The sequence below is a fragment of the Ovis aries genome, chromosome 16, assembly GCF_016772045.2.
Source record: "Ovis aries strain OAR_USU_Benz2616 breed Rambouillet chromosome 16, ARS-UI_Ramb_v3.0, whole genome shotgun sequence".
Classification (NCBI taxonomy): domain Eukaryota; kingdom Metazoa; phylum Chordata; class Mammalia; order Artiodactyla; family Bovidae; genus Ovis; species Ovis aries.
In genome coordinates this window covers 31,718,658-31,738,990 of record NC_056069.1, presented here as the reverse complement: position 1 = coordinate 31,738,990, position 20,333 = coordinate 31,718,658, and the positions used below count along the sequence as shown (strand labels likewise).

Below are 20,333 nucleotides of genomic sequence, written 5' to 3'. Positions count from 1 at the left end.
AGACTGGACGCGGGCAAATGGACTGCACGGGAACAAGTCCCAGCGAGAAAGCAGGAGCGATCCCGGGAAGCGGAATTCTCAAGGCTGCTGGCTGCGCTTTGCCGGATCTCCTGGATTCTGACACGTGTGACCCAGTTTGACAACAGTTGTGTGGGCCCCTGTCCACTCGGTGTGCGCAAGAGACCCCACCGATTCCCCCACCCCCAGTTCAGCAAATCAGGGGACTGAGGGTCTCCCAGGAGAACAGCACCGGCCGCCACGACCCCGCCACGGTCCTCCCCCAAAAGTTAAAGCAGGAGAGAGAAAGACGTTGGAATTTGGTACCGTTTATTAGGAAATGGCAACCCACTCCAGTACTCTTGTCTTGAGAATCCCATGGAGGGAGGTGCCTGATAGGCTGCAGTCCATGGGGTCGCCAAAAGTCGGACACGACTGAGCGACTTCACTCACTCTATTAAGAGAAAGAGAAATTCCCAAATGTCTATGAAGACGAATTCTTCCACGATTTCTAAACAGAGAGGTGCTATTGTAATTGCTTCTGTCCCAGAGGGTCGTCCAATGAAGAAGAGTCTCAGCGGAAATGAGGGCTCCTGGGGCCAAAGGCGGCGGGAGAGGCAGCCTAGGTCTTTGCGGCCGCTGAGAATAGGTCCGCGGCTACCATTCTTGGGACTCGCGGTGGTGTCTCCCCAGGTCAGGAGGAGGGCGATGCTCCGGAACAGTCCCCGGGGTCAGAGGTCGGGTTTCAGACGTTAGGTCCTCCCGTTGCGGCAAAATCCGCCCAGGGAAGCTTTGGGGGCGCGCGGGCGTCTTCCCCTTCTGAGAGCGCCGGCGGCTCCCGGCCGGGCGCGGGCTTGGTGTCCAGAGCTGGCCGCCAGGCTCCCGGCCCGCAGTTGCTCTGCGTCCGGGTCCGTGTTTCGGGCAGTATGGGCGCAGAAGCCCGCAGGGGGTAGAAAGTTGTTTCCGACTGAAGTTCTCCTTGTTCGAAGAGCGTTCGCCCAGAGTAGGAAAGCAAGGCAGCTGCCATTCCCCAGGGTCCGCTAAGCTCAAGAGTTGCAGCACCTCTGTTTCCTGGGGCTCCTTTGAGGAACCCCAGGCCGCGTGCACACAGCGGGGAAAGTGCTCCATCGCTTGGCCCCTCAGCGGAGGAGAAGTTTCCAGGAATGCCCTCCTTGCGAATTTATGCTTTCCTGGACTTACAGCCCTGATGTGTGGTTGTCCTCCTGTGACAAATTGGTTCAGAAGGCCGGACCTGAGGAGATGAAAGGAAAATTCAGACTCAGCGGTAAGGTATCTGCCTGCAATGCAGGAGACCCTGTTCCATACCCTGGAGAGTGAAATGGAACTCACTCCATCCAGTATTCTTGCCTGGAGAATTCCATGTACAGAGGAGCCTGGCGGGCTACAGTTCTTGGAGTAGCAAGAGAGTCAGAGGGGACTTAGTGACTCTACAGCAGCAAGGCTTTGGATCCTGACCTGCCTTTTTATTCCCGTGGCAAATTGGTTTAGAAGGAGGGATCCCAGGAGGTTAAAGGAAAACGCAGTCATCTGATTGAGTTATTCAAAATTGAGTTGATTTAGTGGTTTGAGAGGATTAATGTTCTTGTGTTGTTTGTTTTTACAGGAATAACAGGTACAGGAGCTCTGTCAAGACAAGTCCTTTGGAAGGTTACTCTTTTATGAAAAGTATCCCAAGTGCCTGACTCTTTTAGGTAATTGTATGTGCATGGAGTCTCAAGGCCCTTCTGCTGGGAAAGTTCCATCAAATATTACCCAGGTGATCAGTATGAGAAGTTGGCCATTTTTGTATGAAATCACCCTGCTGATCAGACTCTCACTCTAGTTCTTCAGTTCTAAACTAAAACTACTGCAGACTTTGAGCCAACATGTTGGTAGGGGGAGTTGGTCTAGGAATCTAGATGCAGACGTTTTGGGTACAAGTTCTGTCTATTATTTCTATATGACTCAGCTAGTTACCTAACCTTTCTTGTCTTCATGTTTTTACCTGGATAATAGCAAAAATTTAACAGGAAGCTTTTATGGCTAATTCAATAACAAAGTCAAATAATTAGATATTTCCTATCAAAAGAAGCTATTACTCACTTACACTTGTTATTATCATCATCATTCTTAGTAATATGATCATGGATATTAAACGTAGCATCAATCAATAGCAAACTGAAAATGTCTTTTTCTGTGTGTTCAATCAGAGTGATTTGCTTTTCCCTTCTAGTGTCAGATCTAAAGTGAAATTGCATCTCTTTACGTCCTTCCTCATTTCTTTCAGACAGTGTCTTGGCAAACATGTCAGTGCATCCAGGCCTAAATTTCCTTGATCAGTCATTTCTCTTCAACTTAACAAAGCCAGTTTAATGCAAAGAGTTCTAAACAAGAATGTTTTGACAGCCTACCATGAGCAAGGTGCTGTGATAGTGCTGCACATACAGAAATGTAGAACTGGGTCCTGCTTTGGCAGAGCTGAATTTTAAGGGGAGAGCAAAGACACAGACAAGAGAACATGAAGATACAGCTGAATCTTGTTCCCTGTGACAGTGGATTTGCTGCCTGGAAAGCAAACTCGAATATTTGAAAGACTCACTAAAGCCAATATTTTGCATAAGCTGAGGAAAAAAGACAATGGTAGGGTAAAAATGAGGGAAAAGGAAACCGAGGAAAGAAGGCAAACAATCAAAATGACAAAGATGAGATATATGTAAATAAAGTAAGTGGATGAAAGAATGAACAGCAGAGGAAGTAGAGGGTTGGAAGCTCTGGTCAAGAGAGCCGATAGTGGTAAGTTGAGGGGGTTCATGAGAATAACATGGAATGGCTGCACCTGATTTGGGGGGGAATCTAATGAGGAGATGTGGGTTTGATCCCTGGGTTGGGAAGATCCCCTGGAGAAAGAAACGGCAACCTACTCCAGTATTCTTGCCTGGGAAATCCCATGGACAGAGGAGCCTGGCGAGCTGCAGTCCATGGGGTTACAGAAGAGCTGGACGCCATGACAGAGCGACTAGACAGCAACCGTCTCTTTTAATCTGCAAGGGTTTCCATTCTCTTTTATGTTTTCTCTTCCAATTTTCAAAGAAAATGGCAAATCAAGTACTCTGTCCCACCTGTTTTTTTTCTAAATTTCATTCATAAGTAACTTCTGAGCATCAAGAATAGGAGAATTCCATTGATCCTGTAAGCCAGCATGGAGCAAACTCATCCTTCAATACTGGGCATATGAAATAGGAATATATCTTCCAGGTAGCTATAGTCTCAAGGCAGGAATGAGGTGGTTTCAAGAAGGGAAGAAAGAACGAGCATTTTATAGATTCAATGAATAATCACCAAAATGAATGTGAAATAATGTAGACAGGCCTATGAACAAAGTAAACCATTTCATTTTCTAGCAATACCAAGAATAAGTATTGGTCCATTGTTACAAAAAAGAGCATCGTGATAGAATATAGATAGATCTGTGAGAAGAGTTAGCAAGGGTATGCGAGGCACGGATTGGCTTCTGGTGAGAGTCAGGGACAGTCTTAGTGTGGGACTACAGGATCCTCAAGGATCCTTGTATTCTCAGGGATGCCAACTACATGTTTCAAAAGGTGAGTTCCTTTTGCAGGGGGTTGGGATTCCAGTTTGAGTATGAGGAGACCTTGCTTATTGACCACCTGCTTAGTGATGCTGTTCTTTATGTTTTGAGAAAGAACTGAAACAAAATGTTCGGAAGAAGGAAGCTGGAGTGACTCAGGCTCCAGTCCAGTCAGAAGGAGGAGCCACAGTGTTGTCTTTCAGCCCTCTCAGCACAAGTAGGTGATAGCTGTGAGCCCACTTGTTTTAAGGAAGCAGTACACTCTGGACAGTCTGGGAAACCCAGGTGGCTCAGTTTAGTGCACAGGGTAAATATTCAGATTCTGTTTTGAATTGTTATTGTGCCCTGTAAGTAGGCTAATTCTAGAGAGTCTCATCTTCTACCGTGGGTCAAAGGGTACTCTCAGAATGCTAACTTTTAAAAAATTAAATACTTAGTGTAATTTTCTCCTCTTTGATGTGTAGTTTCTTTCAGTTCCCCATCCTTCTATAAAAATCAATATAGCTGTTCACCTTTGTGTGATGATACTTCATGGGATTAAAGAATGGGCAGTAAAGAGGAAATGCATCCTGAAACAGTCATCTTTTTTTCAGAACCAGCTCACTGACAACTGTGTGCTGTTAGGGTGACCATGTCCTAGCATCAGGGGGCTTCCCTGGTAGCTCAGCAGTAAAGAATCTGCCTGCCATGCAGGAGACTTTAGTGCAGAATATACAGTAAAGAATCTGCCTGCAATGTGGGAGATCCAGGTTCAGTTCTTGGGCTGGGAAGGCCCTCTGGAGATGGGCATGGCAACCCACTCCAATATTCTTGCCTGAAGAATCCCATGGACAGAGGAGCCTGGCAGGTACAGTCCATAGCATCACAAAGAGTTGGACACGACTTAAGCAACTTAGTGACTTAACACGCACACATGTCCAGGCATCCATCCATCCAGCGGGAGAGGAGCAGTGATGTGACGTTTTCTTATAGAGGAGCTGGGAATAACAGAGTGGGCCACAGTGATGTAATGGTTGTATGAATGATCCAGGAAGAGACATGTGAACGTCCCTTTACATGTAGACTTGAGATAGATAACAAGAAATTGGGAAGTAAATTGGTACTTAGAGTACATGTTAAGATCAAGTTCTAGGGCTTCCTTAGTGGTCCAGTGGTTAAGAATCTGCCTGCCATTGCAGAGGACATAGGTTCAATCCCTGATCCAGGAAGGTTTCTCATGCTGTGGAGCAACTAAGGCCCTGAGCCACAACTACTGAGACAGCATTCTGGAGCCCACAAGCTACAGCTGCTGAGCCTGTGGGTAACTACTGAAGCCCAAGCGCCTAGAGCCCCCGCTCCTCAGCAAGAGAAGCCAATGCAATGAAAAGCCCGGACACCCCAGTGAAGAGTAGCCCCCATGCGCCACAACTAGAGAAAGCCTGGTGCAGCAAAGACCCAGCATAGCCAAAACAACAACAGCAACAACAACAAAACACCCCAACAACTTATAAGCATTAACTTGGCTACTCCTGCAGACATACGAATAGGGAAGTGGGAAATAGTTGTTAAAATGGGAGAGGGGCTCCTGGAGACGTATCATATTTATTTCCCAGCCTTTACTGGAAAGCACTATTTTTAAAAAAGTATAATTCTTTGCTTGTAAGAAGTGAAATTCTGCGTCCAACTAGTGTTCACATTGAAATGTTTAATGTGCTTTCCATACAACATTGCCTGTCCAAAGATCCTTTCAAATCAATTCCCAAAAGCTGTGTTGTGGAGTTTTTATGTTACCAACAGTGGATAAAAGGAAAAAGTTTAATATAGGCCTCTTCTTGCCTGGAGAATATCAGGGACGGGGAGCCTGGTGGGCTGCCGTCTATGGGGTCGCACAGAGTCGTACACGACTGAAGCGACTTAGTAGCAGCAGCAGCTTGGTTTCAAAGTTATGCCACTGTTTCCCTTTTTGGTTCATTGATGTTAAGGAGCCCGGACCTGGGTCCTAGCTCCCTCTTCAGGTACAGCTTTGCCCCTCACACATACCACTTCCAGTCCTGACTCCACACGCCCAAATCAATTCCACAGGCAGAGAATAGGGCAACTGGCTGTAATCATCGTGCACAACTGGAATACATAAGAAAGACAACGATTCTGAGTGCAGCTACAAGTTTAAGTTCCTTAAGATAGCTGAGCGAAGCGGGGCCCAGGGGAGAAGTCTAACCCTGCAGAATGAGGCCTCCGCTGGAGGGACTTAGTCCAGGGCAGCGGAGGAACGGGTGCCATGGGCCAGACAGGAGGCTGCTATTCCTTTCCTTGCCGGGTTCCACCGGGTTTCAAGTCTCACTTTTCCGCAACCTCAAGATGTGTGCGGTGGGGTAGGGTGGAGGGCCTCCTGGCCTCCTGGCGGCGATCTGGCCGCGGGTCTGGCAGCCTCCGCAGCTGCTGGCATCGGCTGGCTGTTCAGACCCTGCTGGGCCCGCCGCTGGGCGGCTTGGGCCTCTTCTTGACGGGACTGTCGCTCCATCCCGGACTAGCAGCCGGCTGGTGGCCTTGCGGCTCTCGCCAGCGTTTCTGGCCCATCTCGACGCGGAGACCGTCCGCGGGTCCGGGGCAAGCGTGGCGCGGCAGCCCACAGGCGCAGTAGTGCGCGTCCCCGCAGAACTCGGGGCTGAGGCAGGAGGGGCGGCTCAGCGCGGGGAAGTTATCCAGAGCCCAGGCCCAGGCCTGCTCTCGGTTCAGGCCCGGAGGCAAGGCGGGCTCGGGACGTGCCCTCCTCCAGCACTGCGCATCCATGGCTTCAGCCTCCTCACCAGGCCCAGAGCTCAGTGGGTCTAAGCAAGGCGCGAATGACTGGGCTGGGTGAGGAGTGGGCCTTTTATAGTGCCTGCCTGACCTGGTTTTGGGAAACCCGGGTGTTGATAGGTGGGATCCACACTCATTTGCCTTGCAAATTACCTCGGGGTCCCTGGGGACTGAGGAAATCCCTACATCTTTCTGAAAGGGGCACCGAAGTTCTGAGTGGTTTTGGTGATTGGATTAAAGGTTAGGGTGCATAACATTTTGGATTTTCAAATTTCCAAAAGACCTCTAGAACTGCATATTCCAAAGCCTGCCAGTGCTTCTCCATAAGTGGGCTTATAAAGAACCCTGTGTTTCCATGAATTCAAGGGCTATTTCATTTATTTATCTAAGAATTTGAAATTACTACTGAAAAATGAAGATGACATGTAAAAGTAATTTCTTTATTTCCGGTTCTTATTGATTTCATTTCTCGCATACACTTTTGAAGAAATAAAGGACAAAGTAGAACATGAAAAGTACGTTAATAGAGGCACAGCAGTAAATACCACACACAGCCCTGTCCTCACGTCCTCTGGTTATGTGCTGTATGTTACAGGCTCCTGCCTCGCTGGAAATTTTGTAATTGAATCTGAAAAAATAAAAGATCATCCTGTGTTCCAATAGGGGTGAAAAGAATACTTCTGTAATTCCTTGGTACAAGTCAGGGTTACACACTGGTTGAGCCACCCCATGCACTGGGCCCAGGAGATGCACGGAATCCTGGCAAGGAAAGAGGAAAAGTTTGGCTTAGGTGCGATACCAGAAACTAGAAAGGTGAGTTGAAAGAATCCTAGGAAATAGCTCCCTGGGGAGGGAGCCCCCACTTTCAGACTCCTACTAGTTTAATCCCAGTGACAGATTTGCCCTCAGAAGAATCACAGCAGTTGAGAAAATCTCAGAATGACGGTGTGAGTGTTTCTTACACTCCTACATGAGCTTCCATGTTGGTTCACTAGTAAAGAACCTGCCTGCCAATGAGGGAGGTGCGCGTTTGATTTCTGGGTGAGAAAGATTCCCTGGAGAAGAGAATGGCAAGCCACTACAATATTCTTGGCTGGAGAAATTCCATGGACAGGGGAGCCTGGCGGCCACAGTAGCATAGTCGGACATGATTTAGCAACCAAACAAGGTCTTAAAGGTGGCCTGCATTGTTCTCTCAGCTCCCCCATTTCACCCCCGGGTTTGGTGGAAACAGGAGTTCTGCTGCGATTGGTAATGAGAAGTCAGGAGCCTTGGCAAGTCGCCGGGTTGAAGTTAGGATGTAAAGGGAGCCAACCGCTCCAGAATCTGGCCGCAGAAATCCCTCCTCACGAAGCCAGTCTCGAGTTTTGAGTTTTCGCTTGTCCGCGGCCCCAGCACCCTGGCTCCACGTCAGCTCGGACGTGCGAGCTGGAAATTGGGTTGGAGCGGCTCAGAGGAAGAAGGGACGCACCCAGGAAAGTGTCCGAGGGAGACAGGAGCTCTGTGCTGCTGCGGTCCAGGCTTCTGGACGCATCTGGAGCGGCGACCTGCGCTGGGCACCGGGGAGCCGCGTGCAGATGACCGGACGCCCCGCAGATGGACAGGAAGGGAAAGAGCGGGTCGAGCGAGCAGGAGCGTTTCCAGGGCAAAGCGGAGTTCTCAGGGCTGCCGGCTGCGCTGTGTGTAATCTCCTGGATCCTGGCAAGTTTGACCCAGTTTGACAACAGCTGTGTCGGCCCCCTGGCCGCCTGGTGTGCCCAAGATATCCCACGACCCCCCCACCCAGTTCAGCAAATCAGGGGACCGAGGGTCCCGCGGGAGAACTGAACCGGCCACCCCGCCCGCGCGCCTGGTCCTCCCCGAAAAGCCAAAGCAGCAGAAAGACGATGGAATTCGGTTAAGAGATTTACTTAACCATCAAGTAGTAAAGATGCAACTTATGAGATAACAGAGAGATTCCAAATGCCCGGGAAGAATTCTTCCACGATTGCTAAACGGAGAGGTTTTCTTGTAACAGCATCTGTCGCAGGGAATCCTCCAACGAAGGGTCTCAGTGGAGAGGAGGGGTCCTAGGGACAAAGGCGACCTGAGAGACAACCTAGGGTCTTTCAGTCCAGCGCCGTGGGGCGTCTGTTGGTGTCTCTCCAGATCAGCAAGAGGGCGATGCTCCGGAAGCATGTCCGGCGTCAGAGGTCTCCGGTTTCAGACACTGGGTTCCTCCTGTGGCAAAATCGGATCAGGGAAACCTTCTGGGCGCGCGGCTTCCTCCTGTCCTGAGGGCGTCGGGACTCCTGGCCGGGAGCGGGTGTGGGGTCTGGAGCCCGAGACTCGCCCTGTCGCCTGCAGGGGCTCTGTTCTCGGGGTCGGTGTTTGGGGCAATATAGGCGCAGAAGGCGGCAGGGGGCCGAAGGTTCTTCCCGATTGAAGTCCTCCTCGTCCGGAGAGAGTTCGCCCAGGGTAGGATAGCAAGGGAGCTGCCATTCCTTAGGGTTCACTGAGCGCAGGAGCTGCCGCACCTCTGGTTCCTGGGGCTCCTCCGCGGAATCCCAGGCCTGGCGCACACAGCGGGGAAAGTGCTCCATCGCTTCAGCGGGGAGAAGAGAAGTCTTCTGGGACCCCCTGCTTACGAATTTATAGTGTTCTGGGTTCTTAGGCGTCCAACCAGAGGCTATTAGGGTGGGTGGTTGCAAATTGCTTCAGCAGGTGGGATCTGAGAAGATGAAGGGTGAATTCAAACTTCTTGGGTGGAGTTCTTAGACTTTGAGTTGATTTCGTTGATTTGAGAGGATTAAAACTTTTGTTGTTTGTTTAAAGGAAATAGAGGTACAGGGGCTCTGTCAAGAAAAGCTATTTGGGAGGCTACTCTTATGAAAAGTATCCTAAATGCCTGTTATTTTTAGGTTCCTATGTCCATTGATTCTCAGGGCTTTTTGCCTAGAAACAGAGTATCATTAGATTTTACCGAGATGACCAAATTGTGACCATCTTTGCATGAAACCACACTGCTGGTCAGACTTCCCTTTTGGTCTTCAATTCTAAGACAAAATTGCTTCAGACTTTCAGCCAACAAGTAGAAGTGTCAGGGTCAAGATCTACAGATTTAGATGCAGACTGTTTGGTAGAAGATACTCAGCTAGTTGTCTAACCTCTCGTGTCTTCATATTCTTACCTGGATGGTAGCTGAAGTTTACCATTTTAAAGGCAACTTTTTGGAGTAAATTCATTAACAAAGGTTATGTAATTAGATAGTCTCAGGCAAAATAACAAGTTGGCTATTACAGTTATTGTTATTTTCATTTTCATTCTTAATAGTATAATCATGGCTATTAAACAAAACATCAATCAATAGCAAACTCAAAACGTTATCTTTTTCTGTGTTTAATCGTAGTGGTTTGCTTTTCCTTTCTAGTGTTAGATTTATAGTGACATTGCATCTCCTTATATCCTTTCTCAGATGTTTCAGACATTATCTTGGCAAGCATGTGAGTGCATCCAAGCCTAGATGTCCTTGATCAGTCTTTTATCTTCAACTTAAGAAAGTCAGTTTAATTCAAAGCGTTTAATCAAGTGTGTTTCCACAACCTGCCGTGAGCAAGGTGCTGTGATGGGTACTGCACGCCGACTTGTAGAACCCGCTCCTGCTTTGGCAGAGCTGAATTTTAAGGGAAGAGCATAGACAAGAGACCGTGAGGACACAGCTGAATCTTCTTCTCTTTGATAGTTGATTCTCTGCCAGGAAAGTAAACTCTAAAATGATCCCCACTAAAGCCCATATTGTGCAGGAGCTGGAGGTGGGGGGAGGGGAAGTAGAAATAAAAGTGAGAAAGGAGATAGAGACAAAAAGGGAAGAGAATCAGAACCAAAAATGAGTAATAAGGAAATAAAGAGGATGGAAAATAATGGACAACACAAGAGGCAGGACGTTGGAAGCTCTGGTCAAGGCAGCCAAGAGTGCTAAGTTAAAGGGGTTCATTAGAGCAACTGACTTTGTTCTTGTTGTTACTGCGTCTAGTCTGACTTTTTGAAACCCCATGGACTATATGCAGCCCACCAGGTTTCTCTGTCCACAGGTTTTACCCAGGCAAGGATACTGCAGTGAGTTGCCACTTCCTTCTTAATGAGATCTTCTCAACCCAGAGATTGAACCCAAGTCTCCCTGTGTCCCAGATAGATTCTTTACCACTGAGTCACCTGGGAAGCAACTGACTTGGGGACATCTAATAAGGATATTCAAGGCTGAAAGCTCTGCTGGTCCAGGCTTAAGGGAAGGACAACAACACTGTCCTCTTTGAAGGCTCAGCATGATGCTATTAGGCTCTGGTGGTGTGGAAACTTCCCAGAACTTTGTTTGAATACAAATGACAGCTACTTCCCCCACAGAGGTTAGCAGCAAGTAGCCTGTGTGATGGGGCTTCCCAGGTGGCCCAGTGGTAGAGAATCCACCCACCAATGCAGGAGCCACAGAGACTCCAATTAGATCTCTGGTGTAGGAAGCAACCCTGGAGGAGGAAATGGGAACCCAATCCAGTATTCTTGTCTGGAAAAGTCCATGGACCCAGGAGCCTGGCAGTCTATAGTCCATTGGGTCACAAAGAGTCAGACACAACTGAAGAAATTCAGCACGCACACAGGCACCTTTGAATAAAGAAAGAAAGGTGTCTAAAGTAGTATTGACCGACAAGTCAAGTTGTTAATCCATGCATATAATGTGGTTCCTTGGAGGGAAATAATACTTGTTTCATTAATTTGCATGAGTATGTTTACATTTGTAACACATAAAAACAGACTTCAAAATCTATCAATAGAGTGACTCATCAGTTGGGAAGGGATAGGGTGTAAGTTATATTTTCAATGTATAAGGTACTGTCCTATTTCACTTTAAAATATTTACATTAAATATTTGATATTAAAATGTTTAGAGATAGTTCAACAAGAAATAGAAGGATTCTAATGCCTATTCACATTACCTTTCAAGCTACTACAGGTAACAGCCACGAAGAACTTATGATAAGCACTGTGCTGTGTCATTTTTCTTATCCCATTTATTTAAGTGCTATTATTATAAATTACATTTTATAAGTAAGAAAATGTAGGGTTACAGAATTGAAGTCACATTGGGCATGAAGTGCTGATTAGCACATGATGGGATCTGTAATTTCCACTGGAAAACTACACAGCTCTGCATGTTACTGTCACGTGGGCATTGCCCATTCTCCACAAAAGTCTTTCTGGGTCCAACCTCTTGGCCCAGATATACTGATTCAGCATCTAGGAGATCAAAGGTTTGGAACTTCATGTGTCTACTCTCAAGCGTTTTGTTGTCTGGAAGCCAGAGGGGTAGCCTGGGTTCCTCCCTGACCCACCGGGGACAGGAACTTGGGTCTGAACCACCCCCAGAGCTGAGAGCCTGGGGGAATGCTCCACTTGAACTGGGATGAGAATTGTGTGGTGAGTGATGGTTCCCCATCATCTCTAACTTCAGCCCCCAGGAAGCTGAATACTGTAGATCAGGTGGCTGCGTGAGACCCAGAAAAGCCATGAAAGACCGAGGTAGGCACTTGAGGAAGGAACTGCAGCAGAATGTTTCATAGGAAAGGCTCTGGAAAGTCTGCCCTCCCTCAGCCTTTTGGGTAGCTGTGCCTCAGTGCTTTCCCTTCCAACTTGCTTAGAAGCACGCCCTTCAAGCTTAGTTGCTATAGCCACTACCTGTCTAAGATTCAGCCTCTGGGTGTCTTTTAAAAATCATGTCTTGCAGGGTCTTCCCTAGTGGTTCAGCAGTAAAGAATCTGCCTGCCAAGGCAGGAGACATGGATTCAAACTCTAATCTGGGAAGATCCTGCATGCTGTGGGAACAGCTAAGCCCTGGTGCCACAACCATTGAGTCTGTGCTCTGGAGCCCACATGCTGCAACTACTGAAGCTCAGAAGCCCTAGAGCTCATGCTCTGCAACAAGAGGAGCCATGGCAATGAGAAGCCCGCACCTGCCCCTGAATTGATGAAGGAATAGCAGCCAAAAATTAATATGGTTTAAAAACCATGGAGTTGTGCAGATATGACTATCATTTACATTTTTTATCTTGTATTGGCATACATGTCTGTTTGTAACTACAATTTCTGCTTATGGAATTAGTACTCTGGCTCAAGAGTATTCCTGTTGAAATGCTTAATGTGTATTATCATACTGGCTTTCCAAAGATCCTTTCAAAATTTTTCCCAAAAGCTATGTTGGGGAGTGCTACTTTCCCAATATTTGAACAAAGGAAAGAGATTAATATAGGCCACCAAGGTACTCAAGGTTATATATATTGGGTTCATTTTGTGTTTCCTTAATCTTTTAGATCCCTGACCTAGGTCTCAGTTCTTTCAGCCAAAGACTCCCCATCCCAGTACCACTTCAAGTCCAGACTCCACCCACCCAAATCAATTCACAAGCAGAGAATAGGGAAGCATGTTTTAATCATTTGCAAATTGGAATTAATATAAGAAGTATGACAATTCTGATTACATCAACAGGAAAGTTCCTTGATAGCATAGATTCCTGAAGAGAGATTTCCTTTTTCCTAATTTATGTTTTAATTGAAGGGTCATGTTTTACAGAATTTTGTTGTTTTCTGTCAACTATCAACATGAATCAGCCATCGGTATACATATGTCCCGCCTTGGTCTGAACCTCCCTCCCATCGCTCTCACCATCCCACCCCTCTAGATTCTTACAGAGCCCCAGTTTGAGTTCAGGGAGTTTGCAGCACATTCCCATTGGCTGTCTACTTTACATAAGCTAATGTAAGTTTCCCTCTTACTTTTCCCATACAGCTCACTCTCTCCTTTTCCCCCTCCCTGTCAATAAATCTGTTCTCTATGTCTGTTTCTCCATTGCTGCCCTGCAAATAAATTCGTCAGCACCATCTTTCTAGATTCCATATATATGCGCGTTAGTATAGGAGATTTCTCTTTCTCATTCAGACTGACTTCACTCTGAATAATAAGCTCTAGGTTCATCCACCTCATTAGACTAGACTCAAATGCGTTCCTTTTTATGGCTTTAGAGATTTCTCATTGAAAAGCCCGTCAATTATCCAAGAACGGAAGAAAAAAAAAGGAATGTTCTGCCCCACAGATATCTCCAGGCTCTTCCCCGAGAGAGGCGGAGCCGAGGGGAGAAGTCCCCCCCCCCCCCCCCCCCCCCGGCCCCGCCTGGGCAGATTGGGCCTCCGCTGGGGTGACCCAGGCTCCAGTCCAGGGTGGTGACTGAAAGGGTGCTGTGCGCCAGACAGGAGGCTGCTATTCCTTTCCTTGCCGGGTTCCACCGGGTTTCAAGTCTCACTTTTCCGCAACCTCAAGGTGTGTGCGGTGGGGTGGGGTGGAGGGCCTCCTGGCCTCCTGGCGGCGATCTGGCCGCGGGTCTGGCAGCCTCCGCAGCTGCTGGCATCGGCTGGCTGTTCAGACCCTGCTGGGCCCGCCGCTGGGCGGCTTGGGCCTCTTCCTGACGGGACTGTCGCTCCATCCCGGACTAGCAGCCGACTGGTGGCCTTGCGGCTCTCGCCAGCGTTTCTGGCCCATCTCGACGCGGAGACCGTCCGCGGGTCCGGGGCAAGCGTGGCGCGGCAGCCCACAGGCGCAGTAGTGCGCGTCCCCGCAGAACTCGGGGCTGAGGCAGGAGGGGCGGCTCAGCGCGGGGAAGTTATCCAGAGCCCAGGCCCAGGCCTGTTCTCGGTTCAGGCCCGGAGGCAAGGCGGGCTCGGGACGTGCCCTCCTCCAGCACTGCGCTTCCATGGCTTCAGCCTCCTCACCAGGCCCAGAGCTCAGTGGGTCTAAGCACAGGCGCGAATGACTGGGCTGGGTGAGGAGTGTGCCTTTTATAGTGCCGGCCTGTCCTGGTTTTGGGAAACCCGGGTGTTGATAGGTGGGATCCACACTCATTTGCCTTGCAAATTACCTCGGGGGTCTCTGGGGGCTGAGGAGATCACTACATCTTTCTGGGAGGGGCATGGAAGTTCTGAGTGGTTTTTGGTGATTGGGTTAAAGGAGGGGAAGGAAGAAGATGAGGGTCGCGGGCAGTTTCCATTCACTGGAAGAAGCCTCTTTGCTTGGGAGGCACAACTGGTCAAATCATACTTCAGGTTCTCTTCTTTGAGCAAATGAGAGAGGATGGTCTGGTGTTAGAGACAGGCTCAGTCAAGTTCCCTCCCTGCAAAACCCACAGCTGGTTCATGCTGGAGCTGGGCTGAGATTCCAGGTCCTCTTGCTTTCACATCAGGAAGGGAAAAGAGGAACGGAGTGATCATGTAGGGGTGGGGAAAAGTAGAGTCCCATGCCTACTTAGAATTGTAATATTCCTATTTTTTTCTACAGTAGATGATCTGAATCAAAAGAAGACTTCATATATACTATGGTTTTCATACCTAATTCACAAATGCCCTGAGTTAATGCCACGTTTTCAAGACTTTTTTCTTTCATTCTTTTTTGTTATTTGCAGAACTCTTATCCTTTCTTATGTAATTATGTTCATTCTCTTATTCCGGGCTCCTCTTTCTCTCTGCTCTCCCTACTTCTACTGCAATTCTTGCTATTAAAGAACTATTTTATTTTTTACATATGGGTTTGCATCAGACTTGTAATATGTGACATAGTTTTGTGTATGCATATCTTCAATTCATGTAAGTTTATCAGTTTAAAGCATCTACTTATGCTTCATTAACCATGAAAGCCTTTGACTTTGGATCATAACACACTCTTGAAAATTCTTAGAGATGGGAATACTAGACCACCTTACCCATCTCCTGAGAAACCTGTATGCAGGTCAAGAAGAAACAGAACCAGACATGGAACAACATGTTTTAAAATTGGGAAAGGAGCATGTCAAGGCTATATGTTGTCACCCTGCATATTTAACTTGTATGCAGAGTACATCATGCAAAATGCCAGGCTGGATGAATCTCAAGGTGGAATCAAGCTTGCCTGGGAGAAATATCAATAACCTCAGATATGCAGATGACACCATCCTAATGGCAGAAAGCAAAAAGAAACTAAAGAGCCTCTTGATGGAGGTGAAAGAGGAGAGTGAAAAAGCTGGCTTAAAACTCAACATTCAAAAAACTAAGATCATGGCATATGGTCCCATCAATTCATGGCAAATAGATGGGGAAACAATGGAAACAGTGACAGACTTTATTTGGGGGGGGCTCCAAAAGCACTGCAGATGGTGACTGCAGCCATGAAATTAAAAGACGCTTGCTCCTTGGAAGAAAAGCTATGACAAACCTAGACAGCATATTAAAAAGCAGAGACATTACTTTGTTGACAAATGTCCGTTTAGTCAAAGCTATGGTTTTTCCAGTTGTCCTGTGTAATGTAAAGACCCTGACACCAGAGAGCCTCACTTTGTATTTAGAGTGGGCTTCTTTTCTGTTCATTTACACCCCTGTGCTGCTATATTCTCCAAAATTATCTCCTCCTAATGCATTCATACCACTTTAAAGAATAAGACACAGCTTTTCCACTTTGAGAAGCCTTCTTAAAGATATGCTCACATAGTGTTTCCACTATATGTAGGCACTTTCTCTTGGGTCAACACAGGCACCCCTCCACTTTATCACATCAGGACTTCCATTACATTCTGTGACTTTTCACATCTTTGCCTTCTCATTCAAAAGGGACACAAGACCGCATCACAAACTTGTGCAACAATCCTGCTGCCCCACTGGTAAGTAACAAATTCTTTAACTTCTGTCATCTTCAGTGTTGATATCTATTTACGTCCTTAAGCTCATCTTCCCTCCCTCTTCCTCAAAAGGGCAGGGGTAAAGAACCAACGTTCTAATTTGATGATTAACACAGTGATTTCTGAATATGTTCAGAGAATGAAGGAAGCAGGCTGGGTCTCTTCTACATCTCTAGGATGTGAATTTACCTCTGAATAAAGAGGCGGAGTCCAAAATCTGATTCCTGAGGGAAGGCAAACAAAGGACGGCATGACTCCCCCTAACAGGGGGTTGAAGGTAAGAAGTGTGTCTAGAGAATTCTTCCTCCCATGCCACGTCTTCATAGCTTGGTGGTGCTTCCAGCTGATCTGGCAGAGTCAGTGTCAACCAGCTCATATGAACCACCTGGATATTCTGGAGTTCCTGCTGCCAAAACCATTACTAATGGAATCATGCTGATCACTAACAACAGCTCAAGCATCAGCTTGTTTTAGCACCAGGAATGTGAACAGACACAGCTAAAGAGTAGTCCCCTTTATGCTGCAGCAGTTCAGGATGGTTGGCATCACTGGCGGAATCTTAAGGATCTTCCCTTTCCAGCTGTTGGTGCTCCTGGAGGCGATGTGGTTCCCAGTCACGTTGGCCACCTCCAGCCTCACAGTCTTTGTTTTCCTGTTGACCAGGTATGTCTGCATCTGGAAAACAGCCACTTTGGGATCAATCAGACGAGAGCAACAATTTTCTACTTCTGTGTAAATTGGAATAGATTCTCCATTGCAGTATCCCTTTCCTTCAGTCTTGGCACTCAGAGAAATTGGACCAGAGGTGAAAAACTAACAGAGTGGGGTGGGAGAATAGGAAGGAGGCTCAAGAGGGAGGGGAGATAGGCATACATATAGCTGGTTCATGCTGTTGTACAGTAGAAACTAACACAACACCATAAAGCAATTGTACTCCAATTAAAAATAAATAAAATGGAAAAAATTAATTAATTTAAAAACCCAACAGCCAACTATTTTCTCTTGAGCTTTCAATACAGAGGTTCTCACACAGTACTGAATAGTTGCATATTTCCCGATGAATGAGGCTACCAAAGGTTCAGATGGAAGCTGAAAGCTAAATGGAAATGCATGTTTTCCAGGTTGTAGTAGGCAGATGCTCGGCTCAGGCGCAGGACCAGGTACTCCACCTGCAGGCAGCAGGGACTCTGGGTCTCCAGGCACAGATTGCACCCTGGCTCCGCAGCACCCAGCTGCACACTGAGGCCCTCGCAGCCACTGTGTGGTGCCCTGGCGGGAGACCCCACAAGTTATGTGTTATCCCCTAATAAATTACTTTACGTTTACACGATTGTGGTATCCAATTTCTGTTCCTAAAAACCATAAAAAGAAATACAACAGCGGCACCAGTCAACATTATATTTACTTATTGCAATCTGTTTAACAATCATAGTGGAATAAATCTAGATTTCCTTACTGTGTAAATATTCAAATTTTTCTTTTTGTTTTCAGGATATTTTGAGAATGTTTGTTTTATATTTATTAGTTTTTTTTAAAAAGTGCTTATTTGTTTGCTTTCCTAGGGTCTCCCAGACACAGGATCTTTGTTGTATGTGTGGCCTGAGTAGTTGCCCCAAACCAGGGATGGAATCCATGTCCACTGCGTTGCAAGGTGAATTATTAACCACTGGATCACCAAGGAAGTCCCTATATCAGGGTTTTTATTTATTTTTTTCAGGGTTTTTAGATGAGATCATAGGGATAAAAGATGAAAATTGTCTCTCAACACCTTATCTTGAAATTTTACATCTTTCCTTTCTCACACATCTTTCCACCACAAATTAAATAAACCATTCTAATAAAGATATTTAAATGTCTTTCGTTTGCCTTAATATTTTAAACACAGGGATCCTGGGGCAGGAGCAAGGAGCTGCTCAACCCCTGGTAGGCACTGAAGTAGCCCAGAGATTGGGGCATCCAGAATGTGATGTGATGAGGGGCTGAGCCTAGCGGTGGAGTGAACATGGACAGTTGCAAGGACCCTGACACTAAAGACCAAAGTGTAGTTCCTTAGCTAAACCAAGAAGGAAAATCATCAGAGAAACAAAGACTTCATGATTAATCTCCTTTCCTCATTTACTCACGCTCCCTGAAAAGGGAAGAAGGAGAAGAAAAGGGAAGAAGGGGAACACAAGATAGTGCAAGAGGAAGAAAATCAAAAAGTAGTGTTTGACTCTCAGAAAATTCTAGCAGCTTCAGATCATGGAATTTTCCCCCCAAGTCTCAACCCTTCCCTCTTCCCTCTTCTACCTGCCAATGCAAGAAACTCAGGTTCAATCCCTGCGTGGGGAAGATCCCCTGGAGGAGGAAATGGCAACCCAATCCAACATGCTTGTCTGGAAATCCAGACAAGAGGCAGGCTGGCTACAGTCCATAGGATTCCAGACTTTACTTAGTGACTAAACAACATTTATGCCATATCCCTCAAATGCTACAAGGGTCTTGGTTTTAGGCTTAGAAAATATGACGATGGTGCAGAGGCTCAGAGCTATCAGAGCAGGAGAATGCAGAGAAGAAAAGTAAGTTGGAAGAAAGAAAAAGAGAGAGGAAAGGAAACCAAAAAAAAAGATTTTTTGGGTCAAAAAATCCTGTAGACTGTAGAGTCAAACCAAACTACGAGGCACACTTTTGTCCACTAGAGTCACCGTCTCTAAAACCGACAGCCAACAAAATTCATTTGCAAAAGTCGAGTAAAACAAAAACAATTTTTGTTTTCCCACAAATTTCCCACACAGTTTAGACTTGGGTTCCTGCCAGAAGATCCACTCTGTCCACCTTCTATGTTGCGTTCATTTCACATCCATGCAAGTAGGGAGATGGTACTGACTAGGAAAGGGCTCAGATCCAGCACCTCAGGTGAGGGATCCCATCTCAGCCCACCCTCCCAGGGCCAGGCCTGACCCTTCCTCTTGCCTGACTCAATTATTTGGCGAGAGTTAGGGGAGGAGACGGGGTGTGACAGATTTCAGTAGTCTAGCCAATTTCAGCCTTTGTTAACCTCCAGGCTGGATGTTTGGGGCTCCCTCCTTCCGGAAGGAAAGCAGTGGGGCCTTTGCCACCCACTCACCACTAGGGGGCAGCAGCAAGCCAGGCTCTACGGTAGTTGAGGCGTCAATACTGTGATTTATCCCTGACACAAACCCAAACGCTGTAGTTCAGGGGCAAACCTAGAACTTGCAATGGCCTAAAGCTACAGGCTCAATCCTGAGAGGATTAACCAATTAACTAAATTCAGCCACCAAAAAGTCAAAGTGAAAACATTTTGTTCCCCTCCCAACCTTTATTGATATAAAATGAACATATATTTTGTAAGTTAAGGTATACAATGTATTAATTTAATATACTTATATACTGTGAAACAATTGCTATGGGAACATTAGTTAATACCTCGTCACATCGCACAATTACCATTTCTTTTCCTGATGAAACCATTTAAGATCTACTCTCCTGGCACCTCTTAAGTTCATGGTGTGCCCTTTGACCTCTCTTCTTCTCCCCCACATCCCAGCCCTGGCAACTATCATTCTACTCTCTGTTTCTATGAGTTCAGCTTTTCTAGATCCCTCATGTAAGTGAGGCCATATAGTATTTGTCTTTCTCTGACATTTCACTTAGCATTATGCCTTGAAGTTCTGCCCATGTTGCTGCAAATGGCAGGATTTCTTTCTTTCTCACACCTGAGTAGTAGTCCACTGAGTATATATATGTGGAGTTAATGGTAAAGAATCTGCCTGCCAGTGTAAGAGATGTAAAACTCACGGGTTTGATCCCTGGGTTGGGAAGATCCCCTGGAGGAGGGGATGCAACCCCCTCCAGTATTCTCGCCCAGAGAATCCCATGGACAGGGGAGCCTGGCAGGATACGGTCCATAGGGTCACGAAGAGTTGGCCGTGACTGAAGCAGCTTAGCCCAGGCATGCACGCACCACGTCTTCTTTGTCCAGTCATCTGTTGACTGACACAGGGTTGTTTCCATGTCTTGTCTATTATGAATAATGCTGCAATGAACATGGGAGTGCAGATATCTCATCAGGATCCTGATTTTGTTTCCTTTGGATATACATACCCAGAAAGGGGATGCGTGGATCATGTAGTCATTCCATTTTTAGCTTTTTGAGGAACCTCCAGTAAATGCTACTTTCCCTAGTAACTGCAACAAGTTACCTTCCCATCAGCAGTGCACAGCCACCTCTTCACAAACGCTTGTCAC

At 46.8% G+C, this 20,333-nt stretch overlaps 1 protein-coding gene and 1 pseudogene across 1 annotated transcript; both read right to left on the bottom strand.

Annotated features, from left to right (window-relative positions):
- Positions 1-654: 654 nt before the first annotated feature.
- ANXA2R (annexin A2 receptor) lies at positions 655-1,125 on the bottom strand. The gene has a single exon (XM_027979955.2). It carries the CDS (start codon positions 1,123-1,125, stop codon positions 655-657), a length of 471 nt encoding a protein of 156 aa, XP_027835756.2.
- A 14,137-nt stretch (positions 1,126-15,262) lies between these two features.
- LOC101115828 (arrestin domain-containing protein 4-like) lies at positions 15,263-20,213 on the bottom strand (annotated as a pseudogene).
- Positions 20,214-20,333: the final 120 nt, after the last annotated feature.

Bases quoted from the DNA above. Each gene is read 5' to 3' on its own strand.
- ANXA2R (XM_027979955.2), bottom strand. From the start codon at position 1,125: ATGGAGCACTTTCCCCGCTGTGTGCACGCGGCCTGGGGTTCCTCAAAG.